Source organism: Camponotus floridanus, unplaced genomic scaffold (assembly GCF_003227725.1).
Source record: "Camponotus floridanus strain SB8 unplaced genomic scaffold, Cflo_v7.5 scaffold11, whole genome shotgun sequence".
Classification (NCBI taxonomy): domain Eukaryota; kingdom Metazoa; phylum Arthropoda; class Insecta; order Hymenoptera; family Formicidae; genus Camponotus; species Camponotus floridanus.
The window spans coordinates 2,343,857-2,361,436 of record NW_020229226.1 but is presented as its reverse complement, the minus strand read 5'-3'; the positions used below and the strand labels follow the sequence as shown (position 1 = coordinate 2,361,436).

Below are 17,580 nucleotides of genomic sequence, written 5' to 3'. Positions count from 1 at the left end.
TAATCAATTTTTATTTTAAATTTTATGCGACAGAAAATGAATAAAATGATTAATAATTGTGTGACTTTGCTTGTCTTTCCCGAAATAAATGAAGTTTCCCTTAAAATTAGCCCCATCGTCATTAAAATTTCAACATAAAAGCGCACTGACTTAATTACATTGGAAAGGTGTGGTAAGATGTGTCAAGTACGCGAGAACATTTTACACGTGTCACGACACGTTCTCGTAAAGTTATTTTATTATGAAATGAAAATCTTGTTAAAACACATTAAAAATTGCATCTACCGTCATGACTCATGAATCTCATTCTCCATAATCTCCCTACCGAGCTACAAATTAGCAAGTTCAAACATGCACCCTGTAATGCGCAAAATTTAGATGTATGTACAAAGTAAATGACATTGGAGAAATTGCGTGTATATCACCAGGTGGCCTAATTGTATGCCGCGGGAGTGGCACGACCTACTCGGCTATACTTTTCTTTATCAGCGATGCGACCGCGCAGAAACACGACTAAAATAATGTATCGAGCAAGCGAAACTTTGCAAATGGCTCAAAATGCCTTTAATTTTTCGTTTTATTTGATTTCTCGTTTCAAACAAAAAATAAAAAGTTGGTTAAGAAAATAATCGGTTTTAATTAATTCATAAATAAAAACATCGATTTTTTAATTAATAATAGAACTGAATAAACAAGATGTGTTCAGAATTTCATCAACTTTCTTCCAGACATTTTGATCGATCGAATATTATAAATATAACGATAGATTACATTCGCATTACGACGATCTAGACATTAAGATAAATATCGCAAGCCCGTATCATTAAAGTCCCATTCACGCGAAGACGGAGCTCGTTCCCACCCCGGCGAATATTTCAAGGCGAATACATCCACCGAGATAAATTCCACACCGAACGACGTGGCCTAATTATATTTCAAGGGAGTGGCGTTTCAACCACTCGAAGGTGTCGTCCCTATATCCTCGCCGGCTTGCGCGGTACTCCGGAAGTTCGCGTCGTACTCGATGAGAGGATCTGCACTCGGCGCAGGATCGAGCCTGCGTGTAATGCCGGCTATGGTCTCCATGGTTACGTGTCAAGTTCTCTCACCCCGTGCCACCCCGTCGTGGACCATCTCCCGGCCTGCCGGGAGAGAAGCAGGCTTTCAACCTTTCTATACCCGCAGCGCCGGGGCGGCTCCCGTGCAGCGCAGACGTTTGGTTGACCCAGGTCGCGCTATAGCCGGAACTCTCGTCCTGATCGTTTTAAACGTATCATTCCTCGCTTCTCGCTTGTCGTCGACTCTCCAAAGAGAACGTGAGGGTAGCCGCGGACGGCAGCCGCGAGCTTGCGTAAAGTGGCTCGGTGAGAGAAACGCTCGATGAATCAAGCGTGTGACCACGAGAGGGGTGCGTACCTTGAAACGCGATTGACCTTGAACGCACACCTGCAAGCCGGAGCCGCGGCAGGTGAATTGATTGGCGCTCGAGAGGGTGGGATCGCGGGAGCGGATCATGTGGCGTAGTTGCGTATGACGTTTTGAAGGTTACATCGCGGCAAGTGCGATCAATGATTTTTTATTTGTTCGAGCTGACAAGGGCTTAATGTGGAATACCGAGGGATACGAGTCATTAAAAGATATTGCGATCCGTAATATGCAAACTGACGGAATAAATGACAGTGAAAACAGATAGTGCTGAGACGATCGGGGTAAAAAAAATTCGTGTTCTAAAGAATCTCTATTATAAATCGAAAATGATATAAATGATATGTTAAAATATTTATAAATAATATTTAATACATATACATGTATCTGTTATATCCTGTATGTGTAAGAAATTTATAATAGAAAATCTTGAAGTTTAATCTTGTTATATGTAAACGCAATTCATAGTGAAAATCCCATGATGTCAATATATACCATATACATATAAGTACAAAATACAGGAAGAAAAATGCTCAAATAATAGTAAAAGTTCGATAACGATAAAACTTCCTCCATTTGATCCTGGTGCAATAAAGGTTGAGTGTTTTGGCTCGTGTAATCGAGAAAAACGGAATTACGTTACACTATGTATGTTTATACGACACTTGACCCGGAAGCGACACATCAATGATCCGCGTCGTATTGAGGAAACGCGTTTGGCAAGCATTACAATTTTTTCACAGAGAAGGAAAGAAAAGAGCAAAAGAAGAAAAGAGGCGGTGCCCGATATAATGAAGTGCGCTGTCGGATATATGTATCAAAAATTCTGTATTGTTAATAATTAATAATTCATACAATTAAAATTAAAGATCACACAAATACGGAAAACTTTGTGAGAATAAATCGAATCGGTCGGGTCTCATTACTCTTACTACTCTTTTTTTATGAATGTCGATGACGTTGATGGAGAGAATGATTTATGACTCCTCTGATCGGACATCTCGAAGATATTATTGAACATCGACCGCATACTTGTTTCGCTTGAAGATCGTGACGAAGAAAGAGGAAATTACACACAATGATGCCGATGAAGACGTTTGAAAATTCTAACGATTCCTCATGATTGATGCCAGATATCATTTGCGTTACTGTCGTTGTCGGGGAATTTGACTGATTTAGCGCCGACGTCATTTGCCTAATGGGAAATATATGGAAATTACGAATTACATAAAGGCCTCTATCTTGCGCACCGATGACGAGCTCGAACAGCAGCTCTCTATCGCGCGTTTGGTTACGGGCAAATTGCTGTCGTTGCGGCGACACCCGACAGGATACCGTGAACAATAATCTTAAGGATACCGAAACGCCATTGCGCGAAGAAACGGAGACGCTTCTGCATCGTATCGCCTTTACTGTTTGGCATACCGCCCTCCATATTGAAAGCGAGGTGCGAAAGCACGCGTGCTTCTACACGCGTGCGAAATGTATTAATTTACATCATTTAATTTCGCATAAACATAATCTACGAATTATTTCGGCAGACTCAGAGTTGACTGGCTCTTAATGGAAATCTAATCGTACGTTAATCATGTAAAATATTATTTTATTCAAAAATATTAATTGAAATTATACATATATATAAATTTCTATAGACAGAAAAAATTTTTAAAGCAGTATTTCTTCTATACATTTAAATATAATCTTTTATTTCCCGAATAAGCTTTTACTATTAGCTTCTTTTATGATATTGTTGTTAAAGAATATATATTTCTTTCAAGTTTAAATTCTCGTTTGCTGCATTTCTATAACTGCAATCATATATGCATCGCAGCACACTCATCCAATATAAAATACTTAATAGGTTTCGATAGATTGAATTGATATTGATAATGCAATCGTTTTTGTAGAAATATTGCATACGGCTCACTGTTACGGCACCTGTCATTGTATATTTTTCTTTGAGACAACAATAAAAATATCTTACACTGTATATCAAAACAATGAACTATAATGTCCAACCATTTTTCTTCAGACGTCTATGAAGAGTGTAATAGTATTTTCGCTGCTATAATAAGAACTTATAAAATCAAACTATTATATTCTTTAATCGATATAAAATATATTAAAATTAATACTAATGCAGCATTATTTTACAAAACAATAATTAATTTTTTTATATAACGAGAATAATGATAAAAATATGACATTTCTGTTACTTTAAATCTGAATGTGATTATGTAAAGATGCTGTATTTTATTTATTTTTGTACTTAACATATAGATATATTGATTAACTCTTTTCTTTTTTTGATTACAGCACAATGGTGGTTACGAATCACAACCGAAAAACGTTAACAACATCGGACGAAACAAGCAGCATGTAAGCAAATATATTTATATCTATAACAATTACTCATTTACTGTTCAAATTTCACGCATTTAAATTATAACTTAAAATTATTATATTGTAAATCAATTATAAAAATTAATATTAATATTAGAAATAATTAATCATATAATCATGTATTAATCATATATTGAAAAAATTTTATTGATCAAAATTATACTATTTCTATAAATAGATATACAAATAGAAGCGGAAAACGAATAATTAATCCTAGAGAAATCTTTTTCTCACGAGCTGGACCAAAGGCTCTCTATTCTATTCATATAGCTTATCGGTATCGATGAAAGCTCGCGATTCATCTCGCTAAGCGATCTCTTTAAATATTTAATAATCATATAATCGATGTCACGCACAAGCGATTGATTCTACATCAGGCATACTTTTATTTATTCCGTGAGAAGACACAGACAAACGAAACTTCGTTTGCATTCGGAACGCGCGAATTTTAACACGCACACTCGTTTAAATCTCCTGTCAAATTACATATCGTAGTTTAGGTCGCACGAAATTATTCCCAACGACACGTTGTCGCCGCCCGCCCCATCTCGAATACCTGTTTTCGAAATGCAGAAAGCAGAGGGGACACGTGTATGACCTTTCCAAAACGCTGAACTCTTTCTGAATGAGGGGAAGAGTGTTTTCCACCGGCATTCAAATGGAAATGCCGCCTCTTTATGCTACTTTTTTTTAACACACCGGAAGTTCTAACTCGTTATTCGCACCGCGACATTAAAATAGAATTATCATTATGTGCGACAAAGATTTCCTGTCGATATTTTGTCAGGCTCTTCTGTTTGTTTTCTTTCTCTTTTTCATGCGCGGAATATAAATTTTAATAAATAAACGATGCGAGATTTAATTTCGTTGGCGATTTAATCCGGGAAATTGCATTAAAGCGGTTTAAATTCATGATAATCATAATTGCGATCAGAATGAGACATGCATTGCACAAACCGCCACTTACACGTTGGCGGAATAACTTTCTATTAGCGTGCAACGGAGAGGGAATACTAATATCCGACCAGTAATCAGTACGCTAATTATTCTTGTTCATCGGCTTTCGCAAGCGGTTTCCCTAATTTATGTACTATACGAATCGATCCCGTAAATCAATCTACATGGCAAGTACTAAAATTTCTATCTACTGTTGGTCACACTTTTTAAAGGCCACGAAAGTACAAGTCATAATTTTATCTGATTTGCAACTCGCGTTTCTCGATCAATTCAGTATTCAAAAGAATAATGGAAGTCTTATTAAAATTCTATCGTTTCGACAGCGTTTCCTGCGCAAAAACGATGTTGCCATTGAAAATTATTCACTAAAAGTGGCAGTAAAGTAGCACATTATACGGTCGTACGGTCGCGATGTTTCGCCGCGATAACCCTCGTACGTGTTGACGTCGAATGGATAATATATTCGCGAAACCCCGCACTTATTCGCGCACGAATCATCGTCATTATTGTGAAAATTTATGCAGAAAGAGCTACGACAGTCGCTATATCAGTCGCTATTTTTACGTAGAGAAGATCACGCACTGTTATAGAGACTTTTTATACACAATAAGTAAGTAACATATTGTGAACAGAAGATATATATATATATATATATATATATATATATATATATATTTATTAACACGTTAAATTTGATTTAATTTAATTTAATTTTTTTAAATAATCTTTTTTAAAATTAATATAATAATTTATAACTACAATTTTAATCATATTTAATATAATAATTTATAATTACAATTTTAATATCATATTTAATAATATTAAATAATATTAAAATTAAATGATATATTTAAAATTAAATTTAAAAAGAACAAATAATAATAAAATTATTATTAACATGTAGAGATATTTGAGATTTATATTCAATGGCGTTTTTTGAATGATAACAATTATCAATTAATATTATATATATTTTCTTTTTATGGTGTCTTAATTAATTGCAATTCCATTTCGAAAATCATCATTCGCGATTACATCGCAGTTATGGGCCGTTGAAAGAACAGTAAGGCGCAGTGGGAGCAGAAATAATTATGCGGAATGGCAATTAGTGTACGATAAAAACTGTTGCGCAGCTGTGTGTGTGTGTGCTATCGCGTGCGTTTTTTCTCGTGACATTGAGGATTTTCATTGGTTATTTTTGTTCACATATTGCGTTGCATTTTTATTTATCGTTAAAAACTCATATGCTCGAAAATAGCATGCATCGATAATATTTTTTTAAAATAAGAAATAATGATTAAAATTCGACAGGGACATTCAAATATAATTTAAATTATTATATCTTTATAAAATTGTCCTCTCCTTTAAATAAATTATTAAGTAGACACGATAAAAAGAACGAGAAATAACACGAACAAAATAATCCAGCCATTATCAGACTCCCAACATAGTCGATGAAGATTAATCTTATTCGTTCCAGTACTCTACTTCTAATTAGAAATTAACCACAAGCAATTAAACGGATTAACGGTAATTGACATTAGTGACGCGGCTCATTGCATATATCGACTTCTCGCTCCTTCAATTGCACAAAATTAATGGCATGTGATATAGTCATAACTTCATTCTTGAGCATTTACATTGTATTAATTTATATCAATTTTCGATTTCCCAAATTTTTCCTAAATGATTTTGAGATTAAAATGTAAGATTTTGTGACGAATGAAGAAATGTAGATATCTTTGAATATAATCAGAATGCAAATATAATGTTATTATCTCGTTACGTATCACTTGTATATAAGAGAATTCACTTAATAAAGGAAGATAATTTTATTACAAAGATATAACGATTTAAATTATACCCTGTTGAATTTTAAAACACTGTTTCTTATTTTTATACATTAAAAAATGTAAATATGTTATTATTCCAAAATTTAATAAAGCTTCTGCAAGAGAAGTTTAAGGCGAATATTTCACATTGCGTAGCAAGCCGTTCGTTCTAGTAACCTACTTCGCTAGCATTTTTCAATTTCATAATCGCTGACTCTGAATTTTAAACCAACGTTATTACGACTTGTATCCTCCAGTATTTTCTCGTTTCGCTTTTAGTTAGCCGCGATAGGCAGCCTCGACCTATGCAATTGAACTCTGAGAAACACGTGGACTTGGGGGTACGTTTCCGCGTAGCAACAGCTGCGGTAGGACCACACGATGTAATAGTAATTTCACACGTGAGCCTAACGGCCAGAGGGATTTATGAGCGGGTGGGTAGACCTGACTGTAAGTCTCGCGAGAAACGAACTCGCGGTGTTACGATCCCATAAAAGCAAGTATTTTTAGAGGTGGCCGTCTCGCTCTTATTCTCTCGCCCAATTCGTTCTGCTTTCTTTTTCGTGACGTTCGTTCATTGTTGAACCGTCCTTGGTGTTTCTGTGAGTCCTGAACGCGAATAATCTGGCGTATTCATTCGTCATCTCCCTTCACTTTCTGATCATATTTTTGTTTCGGATCTAAATTCATTACGTTTTATCTTGAAAAAAAAAGAGACATTTTTAGTAATTTAATATTTTTTATCATATTCTCTATTTTAGTATTATATGCAATATAATTTGTGGGACAAGAATATATAAACAGGATTAAAGTACAAGATTACAATGACATATGTGGCTATGCCTACAGGCGTTTTGGCGTTCCACTGCTATAATTAGTTATAATACCATAGTCTAACGTACGAAACACAGAATCTCGGCAAATCGCTTAAAAGGACTGGGCGAAGAACGGTTGAATACAGTCGGGAATTAAATGCGCGTTAGTACAGAAAGGCCAAACTTGTCAGACTTACGGATTACATTACGTTTGTTAAGCGCAGCGAATTATCTGTAATTCTGATAAAATTTCTCGACGGCGCACGAGGGATGAGTGATGAGTGCTTAGGGGCAGATAACACAAGCAACGTAGGGTCGTAATCCGGTATAAATCACACGAATAATTTTAACAAGCGCTATCAATAACGCGGTATCTCAATGACGATAGTGCTCGACTATGGTGAGACTCTATAAATGATTTTCCCGGCTAAAAATAAAGTTCTTCCCGCGAATATTCAGCGACGGGAGAGAAACCGCAGCAACCTGTGCAAAAACGGAACATACATCCTGCTCATACGTGCAATTTTCGCACGTCCTCCGCGACAAATTATTCGCGTCTTTCGCGCAATTCCGTGTATCGTATTAAAATGATCTTAGCAGCGACCACGGCTCGATTGGCAGCGCGAATAGCGTGACTATTCGGTGGGAATCAAAGTCACGCTACCTGCACGAATTCGTTACATCACACGTCCACGCGCGAGCGCGCTCTCATCTACATGCAGGGCCGCTGGAACCACAAATATTTGCATCAAAATGTCATCGAATGATTTAGGATAAATTGCCTTCTTCATTTTGGATAATTTACAGAAGATTGGAAATTAATAATTTTTTTATTCAATCAGGAATTTGTCATTAAGCAATTAAATTAAATTTGTCAGAAGGCAATTAAATTAAAAATCTTTTTCGTAAAATGCAAAATATTTGGAAATTTATATAATTAAAAATAAAACACTTTTCAATCATCATCATAGAAATATTTCTTTTTAAAGACGAGCCTTTTTAAAGGAAATCTTAAAACTGGAGCAATATTACAATACAATGCGAATCAAGAGTTTATTATCGATCATTACTTGTACAGCATATAATTCACAATGAGAAATATATTATACAGTATATCATTTAATCAGAAATCGAAAATTTTGTTAGTGATGCACCTATGATCACGATTCGCGAATAAACATCGCGAAACGACGATGACGATGGTAAACCGGCCCTGGAGCGTGCGAGCTGGCACACGTCAGACATACATGACAGAAGGCGGTGCGATTATCTGACAAAACCGCCGACCGGCTACTAGATATTCTTGCGTATCTCCAGCAGAACCAGGCGAAACACAATACCCGGCAGTGTATCGTTCCACGGCGAGGAACACGGCGCATCATTTCAACATATCTCTCCCGGCGTCCTCATCTCTCTCGCGCGATGGAATAAACTCGCAACGTTCCCGTTAAAGCACCGGGATTACATGTCGGTCTATTCCGCGATAGCGTGTCCTCGATAAGGACATCGACATGTCGCAGAACATCGTCGTCAGGATCGTCTACGCGCCAAAATACTCCAAGGTGGATGCAACTAACTCCCTATCGTGTGAATGCACGTTGACTCTGCTAATTTATCATCGCAAATATTTTTTTAATTATCAAAATTATTCGTGCATTTAGTTCTAAGATTGTGATATATGTGATATAATATAATCAAAGTTGAAGTGTAAATTCAATAATAAACACACATGACATATATAAATTCTTCAAGAATTTTTTTAAATTATATCTCTGAAAAATATTTAAGTTAGTATTTAATTTACAGATTAAACTGATTGCAATATAAACAATTATAATAAAATTTTAAATATCCAATTATGTTATGTCCTTCTTCTTAATATAAACTCTTTTTTACAATATATATTTTAAACTTAAATTATCAGAGACATAATTTTTCTTAGCGTTATCTCTTTTAAATGTTATTACGCGTATTGCAATATTTATCTAAATTGTACATATCAAAGTACTCCACGGTGGATGCAAATTATAGAGAAAACAATAAAGGATGAAGTGAATTCGTAAGCAAAGATTTAAAAGAAATGAGATGTGCTCTCCGCGAGGAAAATTTGATTGTCTGGCGCGACATTGTTTTGTAAAAGAAAACTAAGTTTTGCAGCAGTCAGAGACAAATTTTGCGGAAAAAGTTCCGAATGAAAATGGAACGAAGCTATTCGAAAGGATTTTCTTCTCGAAAACGAATTTAGACGAATTTAAACGAATTTCATATTCGTTATGGAGACAATGTATATTCATAATAAAAATAAATTTTCCGTATATTACATGCTGATAAACAGTGCGAAAAGAAAAATTTAAAAATATAACAATTATTCTATTTTAAAAATATATTTACAATAATACTGCATATTGCATCTCTTTCATCTACATGTACAAAAATATTTTCTGCGACAATAGAGATTAATTATTCTTTAATTATTCCATTATTAACTTTTTCTTAAACTTTTCTATTTAAACTTTCTATAATCGATATCACGCGCCTTTGTAATATTTACGTAAAAAGCTTTGCTTACGTAAAAAGCTTTGCTTGTCAAATCTTGATCAAATTCAAATAAGTCATCGGATTTACAGGTGCAGACGTCAGCGTTGGCGTCAACGCCTGCGAGGACACCGGGCGTCGGCGCGGATTCGACGATGACGGGATCGGGAAAGGGCGGAGGTCGCGTGACGGAGGTAATGGAGCTCTGTTACGTCACCGAGAGGATCATCGCTCTTTGGTATAGGGAGGATGCGCAGGGTGTCCTCGAACATGCCACGACTCTTCTGCGCGGAAAACACGCCGATAATTATATGGTGAGAATTTCAATAATTTTTCTTAACTTATTATTATTCTTTCCTTCGACATGAAACGAGGAAAGTATACCGCATTTTATAATATATTAACATATATTAACATATATTAACATTAATAATAAAAATTATTAATGTAAAATTAATATTATAAAATGTATATAACTTGTTCTCTTCTATTAAAATATAAATAAATTACTTTTAAAATTTTATAAAAAATCGAGATTGGAAAAGATTTTATCTTCACTTACTTGGAATTTTTTCGTGAAATATAAAAAATTTATAATTATTTATTTTATATTTTTTCGTTTTTTAATTTTTTAAAGATTTTAGATATATTTTTGTGTTTGTCTATTTCTAGATCTTTAATTTATCGTCACCTGGTCGATCCGGTGAACCGAATACAAGGGAAGCTGGATGGCCACAGGGATTAGCACCAAGTTTGGAGAGACTGTGCGCCCTTTGCAAGGAACTGGACTCTTGGTTAAACGGCGCTTCTAATCGCGTCGTCGTTCTGCATGCCAGGTGACTTTGCGATTTTCCAGTTTCTCATCCAATTTAACTTTTAATTTCTTTTAATAATTCTCTAAGAAAGATTAAAAGCTAAGTTTTCACAACTTAATTTGCGAGCGACTCTTTAATAGCGCTAAATACTTCTACAAAAGAATATGAAATGAGGCTTTCAACACGCAAAGAAATCGTTTTCAAAGGATACAATAAAAGAATATCTCTATAGAACGTCCAGTGTTCAAACGGTCGATCATAAAAGTCATAATTTTGCCGCGGTGTATACAATCACCGCCCTCTCGAAACTCATAACTTCCCGTTAGTCATTTCCATTCATCATGAATAATAACGTCATTAGAGCGCGATCAGCCCGCGGCGAAATCTTTTCGCGTCTTAGCTCTTACAGAGAGAAGGTACGCAATAGACGTCGTGCGTTCGTAATGTAGTTCCAAGTTAACGTTATCGCGTTCTCTTCAGGGGCAGCAAGGAGCGGCTGGGTGTGGCAGTGTCCGCTTATATGAACTACAGCAGCATCTGCGGGGGACGCGATCAAGCCCTGGACAGGTTCGCCATGAGAAGGTTCCTCGATGACAAGATTGGATCATTGCAGGTTCCGTCGCACCGTAGGTAAGAAGAAGAGAACAAAATCCGTATGAAATGTGTGCGATGTCACCATCTGTTGATGTGCGCACTTGAAGCTCATTCTATCCCAGCTCGCGAATAAAATTTAAATAAAATTCGTAAAATTAGTCTTGGCATGCATATTGCAAAGAGTATAAATTTAGGTAGATTTATTATTTCCTGGTTCTTGTTTTCCAAGCAACGATGTTTGTTCGTTTTGCGTACATAATCGCTCGAGATTTATTTTCATTTCTATTCATATTTTCAATAACAAATAATCAATCATGTCGGAAAATCTTATCTTTTTGACATTTTCTCTCTATATCTTATTTTTTTAAAATATTACTAGTTTAATTTTAAATCAAATAAAACGAACACGATGTGTGTTTAATTAAATTTACTTGCAGAAAAAAGAGCTATTTTAGGATATCAGCGATGTTTATTGGAAGCCATTCGATTTTTTTCGAATTTATATCACAAGAAGAAGAACGTGTAACTGATTCGAGTTTCTTGTTGGGACTATTCGATTAAGAAGGACACTTCACGTTCTTGAGTAGACATTCCTGTCATTTTATTTGTTATACATTTTACGCGCCAACAACCTGAAATGTCTCATTATCTAGTCGTCATCATTATCTTCAATCATCCTTATTCGTTTTATGCCATCCTTCGTGTGTTCCTATACCTCCATTAATCATGTTGATGCCTATCCGATCATTCTTCCATAATGGATTCTGGAATTTTTTCTGTCTTTCTTTCTCTCTCTCTCGTTTTTTAAAAATTTCTCAGAATAATTCAGCGTTCTTTTAAATTTACTCTGTAATCACTTCGTTCACACCATGATTGCAACATTTACTTGCAAGAGAAGATAATCGTGAGACAAGATGATATTAACAAAATAAAATGATTGGTCATATTGCATATTTGATATGTACTTGTTATTCGAGAAGTATTTCTGTCAGCCGGTTCTCCATCGCACGTACTACGAACGATCGATCCAAAGATAACGAACTCTCATCATCATCATCGACAGCCTGATCGTTTACTTCATTATCATGTCGTCGTGTCCATTCGTAATGATTGTAATGAAACACAAGCAAGCTTATATAAAATTGTTTCTTTAAAACTTGTTTACACTTATACATAGCAAGTACATTTTTCTAAAATATAATCAGAATAAGGGACAAAGTTTTTTATATGCATGATTAAAATGCATCAAAATAAATTTATTAAAATATTCTTATTTATATGTATAAAAAGAAGTTATACTTTTAAGTGATGCGAAAAGTTATCGCAATCATTTGAGTAATATTATATTTATATTGTAGGTAAAATAAATAATTATTTTTTAATGTAATTTGTGTAACTGTTTACTAATAATAATAATAATAACTAATAATATTGAGGTGCATTCGAATCATTAAATTATTTTTCTTATGAATAATTAATTTTTGATTCGATTACTTAAATAAAAAACCTCGATCATTCGAATAAACTATGCAGATAAATAATTGCGCTAAATTTTATTCTATTTTTCCAAGAAAAACTAATCGATCCTTTCGATTCTCTATTTTTCGCGCGCGTCTCCGTTTATATTGCGATTTATACTCGCAGATCAAGCAACCGGTTGCTTTTAGCGAAATAAATGCGACTCATCCGGCAGTTTATCGCGCGTATTACGCGCCATCGACCCCAACGTTACCGCGGCCGCCGTATCATTACCGTCATCATCGTCCTTATCGTCATCCTCGTCATCCGCGTCGCCGTACGCATTCATAATGACCGTAATGAGCCGCGACCGAGGTGTGCCCGCGTGCGTGGCGACTTCCTCGGCGCGCTTCTTCCTCTTCTTCTTCTTCTTTTTTCGTCCTATCGTCTCCTCTTCATGGTCCTTACGTCCTTCGATCTCACTTGCGGAGTTCCTCCATTAATTCCGCGAGCCACGAACATTAGCATGTCGTTAGTGTAGCTGCGCACTCGCGAACATATGAAAGCATTACCGGCGAGAGATCTCTTACGATGAACGATGTCGAACGTCAGTTGCTCGTACGCATCTTTTCGTGTCATGGGCCAAGGCTTCCGTTGCTCGAATCATCAATCTCATTCATCATATTTCTCATGCATACGCACATTTGCTTGTTGGAAGAGATTTGCTTTTTTACGTGAATACTTTTTCTTTACAATGTTGATCATATCAGAAAGATCGTTCCATGCTCTTCATCAAGTTCATCGTTTATTATTTATAATATATATTTTTATCCTTGGACGTTACAATTGGAAATTACGAGAACCAGGTTTTAAATTAAAAATTAAATTATTATTTTTATTTTCGAATGTCGGGTGATAGCGAGTCTCTTGGATATTTCAGATACATCGAGTATTTCAGTGGATTGCTATCGGGCTCCCTAAGGATCAGCCAGTCGCCATTGTACTTGACCCACCTAACAGTTCTCGGAGTGCCGCTCTTTGAACCGACAGGCTGTCGAGCCTTCCTCAAAGTATACGAAGGACTAACACCAGTTTACACATCGGATCTGTATTCGGTGACTAACGCCCGTGAATTCACAGTTAATCTAGGCGGACTTCGACTGAGAGGCGACATCTTAGTCAAGTGCTATCACAGGGTATATTCGAAGCAAACTCGAGAGGTCATGTTTTCCCTCCAGGTGAGAATAGATGCACATAATAGATGCGTTATTGAAAATTATTTTGAAATTTTTATTAAAGTTTTATAAATTAGTATTATATTTTTTAAATATTTTGTGTTTATTTCATTCACATAAAATGATATATGTATCAAATAATATCGAGTCATGTATGCCGTTTATGTTGGTCGTGTATAAATACATTACAGTGATGCATTTATGATGAACGCGTTATACTAGTACGCATGTGACACGACATGTAATCAGTGGCGTAAATGGCGATTGTGCAAAGTGCTTCGTAAATAGTTATAAGGATAGCAATCTAGATGTACATGTTCGCGGCAAACGTTTGCGCGGTAATTTTGTGCCCGTCAGGCAAACAACATCCTCTGAAATCGACGTAACATCATGACCAGTTAATAACTAGATATACTTTATTCTCTATGACACGGGAGAAAAAACGAATATATACAATCTCTGTGAAAAGAGCGCATCGATCACGATGTGTAATACATTAAATCTTAGACACAAGATTTATAATAAAAAAAAGATTGCATACTTTAGTTTAACTTGATTGAAATTATAATGCATATACCTGTTTGCCAATAATAACACTCGAATTTGCATACTTGCATGTGATTTATGTATCGTATTTTATTACGATAATTCATATACGTCATATATATTGCGTCAAGAAATTTCGCATTTATTAAAAATATCCAATCAATTTCCGAAATTTTAAGTTTCCATCAAGATTAAATTGCTCAGAGAATCTACAAATGAGAAATAATTTTTGCTTTGCGATGTATATCTGCTATATGCACAACTTTGGATAAAACACCTGGTGAGAGATTAGCACGCGGATATTCTCACATAAGTTTTTATTATTGTTTCCGCAGTTCCACACATGCGTAATTACGGAGAATGTCGTGTCCTTCCCGCGATCGGAGCTCGACATCGCCTGTGAGGATCCCCGATGCCCGCCCGACAGTGTGGTAACACTCTACTTCGCCACCGATATGAAACGCCAGGATGGACCAGTGCCGGCACCGACGCCAGCTGTGCCGCATGCATCGGCGCATCACGATCCCATCTTGCACTGGGACAGCTATACGAATCTCGAGATCAGCGACGACGGTAAGTCGCAAATCTTTATTCGTTTTCTTTTCGAGTGCGATAACAAAAAATTCATACCTTTATTTAAAAGTCATATACATAATATTTTATTTTTTTAAAGATTAATTAAAATTAGACATTAAATAGAGTTTATTTTAAATTATTAATATTTAAACAACTGTCTCACACAAACTAATAAACAACATTTGTGAAATATCTAAATTTGGCAGAGGAGGACAACGTGACAAGTTGCTTGAAACAACGTTACGTGTCAATTATCATATTTTATTTCTGAACCGCTTATATTATTAATATTTAAACAATTGTCTCACACAAACTAATAAACGACATTTGTGAAATATCTAAGTTTGACAGAGGAGGACAACGTGACAAGTTGCTCGAACTTAAAACAACGTTACGTGTCATATTTTATTTCTGAACCGCTTATATAAATAAAATATATAACAGACATGCATGTAAACGATACGACATTAAAACAAGAAATAATTTTATTTGATGAGAAACGATATATTCCGGTGGTGAAAATTCTCTTTTTTACACTATGATTCTAGCAAGTGGATGCTAATCTGTCTCTTGTGCTGTAAATTGAGTGATACGAGCTCGTCGATTAATTTATCGATATCATGAAACCCACGATCTGCGGTTCACTCCACGAGAACTCATCGTTGTCGACTAATTCGTACTAATTTTCGTCGTAATGGTACCCAATTAACCTCGATCTGACAGCGAGAGCAAGTCAGAAATACAACTTGGCTAGTGTTCACGGCGTGGAAGGGAGAGAGGGAGCTAGACGAAAGAGCGGCGGTTAGTATAGTGCATTTAGAATGGCTGACTAACGCCGCCGGAAATACATTCTGCCAAGTGAAGGGAAAATGTCGGTTTATCGCGAAGGGGGCGATTTCCACGGTTGGAAATAGATCAAAGGTCGGCCCGATGGACAAGGTCCATCGCGTTAAACACCGTTTCCGAGTATAGCATTTCTACTCTGTCGCTACCTATTTACATCTTCACTTTTCTCCGCTGCGCTAGCGTAACTTTTTCATGACATGAGCAAAGTGCCTGTCACAATGTATATTCGTGGTACTAAATCTATTTTCTACGTTTGTTGAAAATATTATGCAAAAGTTACAAAATAAATAACGATCCAAGTTACACAACGATGAGAAAGAAAAATATCCATCCATTTGATAAAAATGATAAATTTTTAATTTTAATCCTTTAAATTTAATTAAGCTCACGAAATGATCACAATAAGCATTTTTTACACGTTCCTTTATAAATTAATTTTTCTGTAAATTAATTCAATATACTGCTAACACAAACGTGTTATTCAAATTAATTCCATTCAAAAGGATTCAAGAGGATTTACACTCGTTACACGGCTTTAGCCACGCTTAGTAAAGAACATCCAATGTAGCGATTTGTTCTGCTCGGTATAGTGCTTTAATCAAAACGATTGCGTCATCGCCGTGAATCCCCCAAAAGCACGCATCGGCAACGTCGGACGGCGAACGCTCTCGGAGTCAATTCGTTTCGTTAGCGATCGGCTAGTGGGTTCCAATAAAGCTGTGTGACCCAAATTGCGGGCGATGCTAAATCGACGCCGTTTGTTACGGGACGAAGAGCGATGGCAAACGAGACCGGAAAGAAAGATGGAGGGTGGCCCTGAGCGGCGCAGCCAAAGGGAGACGAATCAGTATTTGGGTTGGGCCGCGATTGAACGCCGTGTAGGTTAATCGCAATACCGGCGGTGACCCGTCTACCGGATATCCACCCCCGTTTACCGGACCGAAGGGTGTGACCAGACTGGAATCAATTCCACCTCTCGATAACCGAACAACCCCGAACGAAAAAGATCGCGTATCCTGTCGTTATCAGGACGCGATCGATTATAGAAATCCTTCCGCATAACTCGGCGCCTGGACTTCTACATCACGCTAGTTTCTGCCAGAGACTTTTATGTCCAAATAATCGCGAAATATTTTTAGAAATTCATTTATTTTAAAGATTAACCCCTTAAATGGGTTAAACAAGTTTCAATTATTTTATTAAATTCTCAGATTATATTTTTTTTACTTCTAGATCAATAGACAATCGTGTGAGTTTGTAAAGGAATTTCGATCACACAAGCGATTTAAAATAACAACACGCAATTTCCCGAGCTGTCGCCCTTAATTGCGCTCGTGTTGGGACTCAGACGTTTTAAATCATACTTAAATCATTCCAATTCCACTCGCGTTGTCGAGTATCGGAACGATCTGTCGCCGACGGCCGCGCCCGCATCAATTGACGTTCAAGCCTTCGATTTGCGCCGTTACTTTGTTAACAATTTAATGCGAGTCTGGGCACGCAATTTTCCTCGTAGCTCGGTGACAGCAAAGAGTTCTAGAAA

The 17,580-nt window shown here is 36.2% G+C and overlaps 1 protein-coding gene across 10 annotated transcripts in view; it reads left to right on the top strand.

Annotated features, from left to right (window-relative positions):
* The window catches only part of LOC105255590 (tensin-1), a 162,931-nt gene that overhangs the window by 114,509 nt on the left and 30,842 nt on the right, over positions 1-17,580 (top strand). For 9 of the 10 annotated variants that reach the window (XM_011264956.3, XM_011264960.3, XM_011264959.3 and 6 more), the window contains 6 exons: positions 3,742-3,804; positions 10,060-10,281; positions 10,640-10,803; positions 11,263-11,412; positions 13,775-14,072; positions 14,951-15,188. In XM_011264956.3, the coding sequence (XP_011263258.1) occupies positions 3,742-3,804; positions 10,060-10,281; positions 10,640-10,803; positions 11,263-11,412; positions 13,775-14,072; positions 14,951-15,188 (1,135 nt within the window). Of the gene's footprint in view, positions 1-2,662; positions 2,873-3,741; positions 3,805-10,059; positions 10,282-10,639; positions 10,804-11,262; positions 11,413-13,774; positions 14,073-14,950; positions 15,189-17,580 lie in introns of those variants that run through there. The other variant, XM_011264963.3, reaches the window with a different exon arrangement.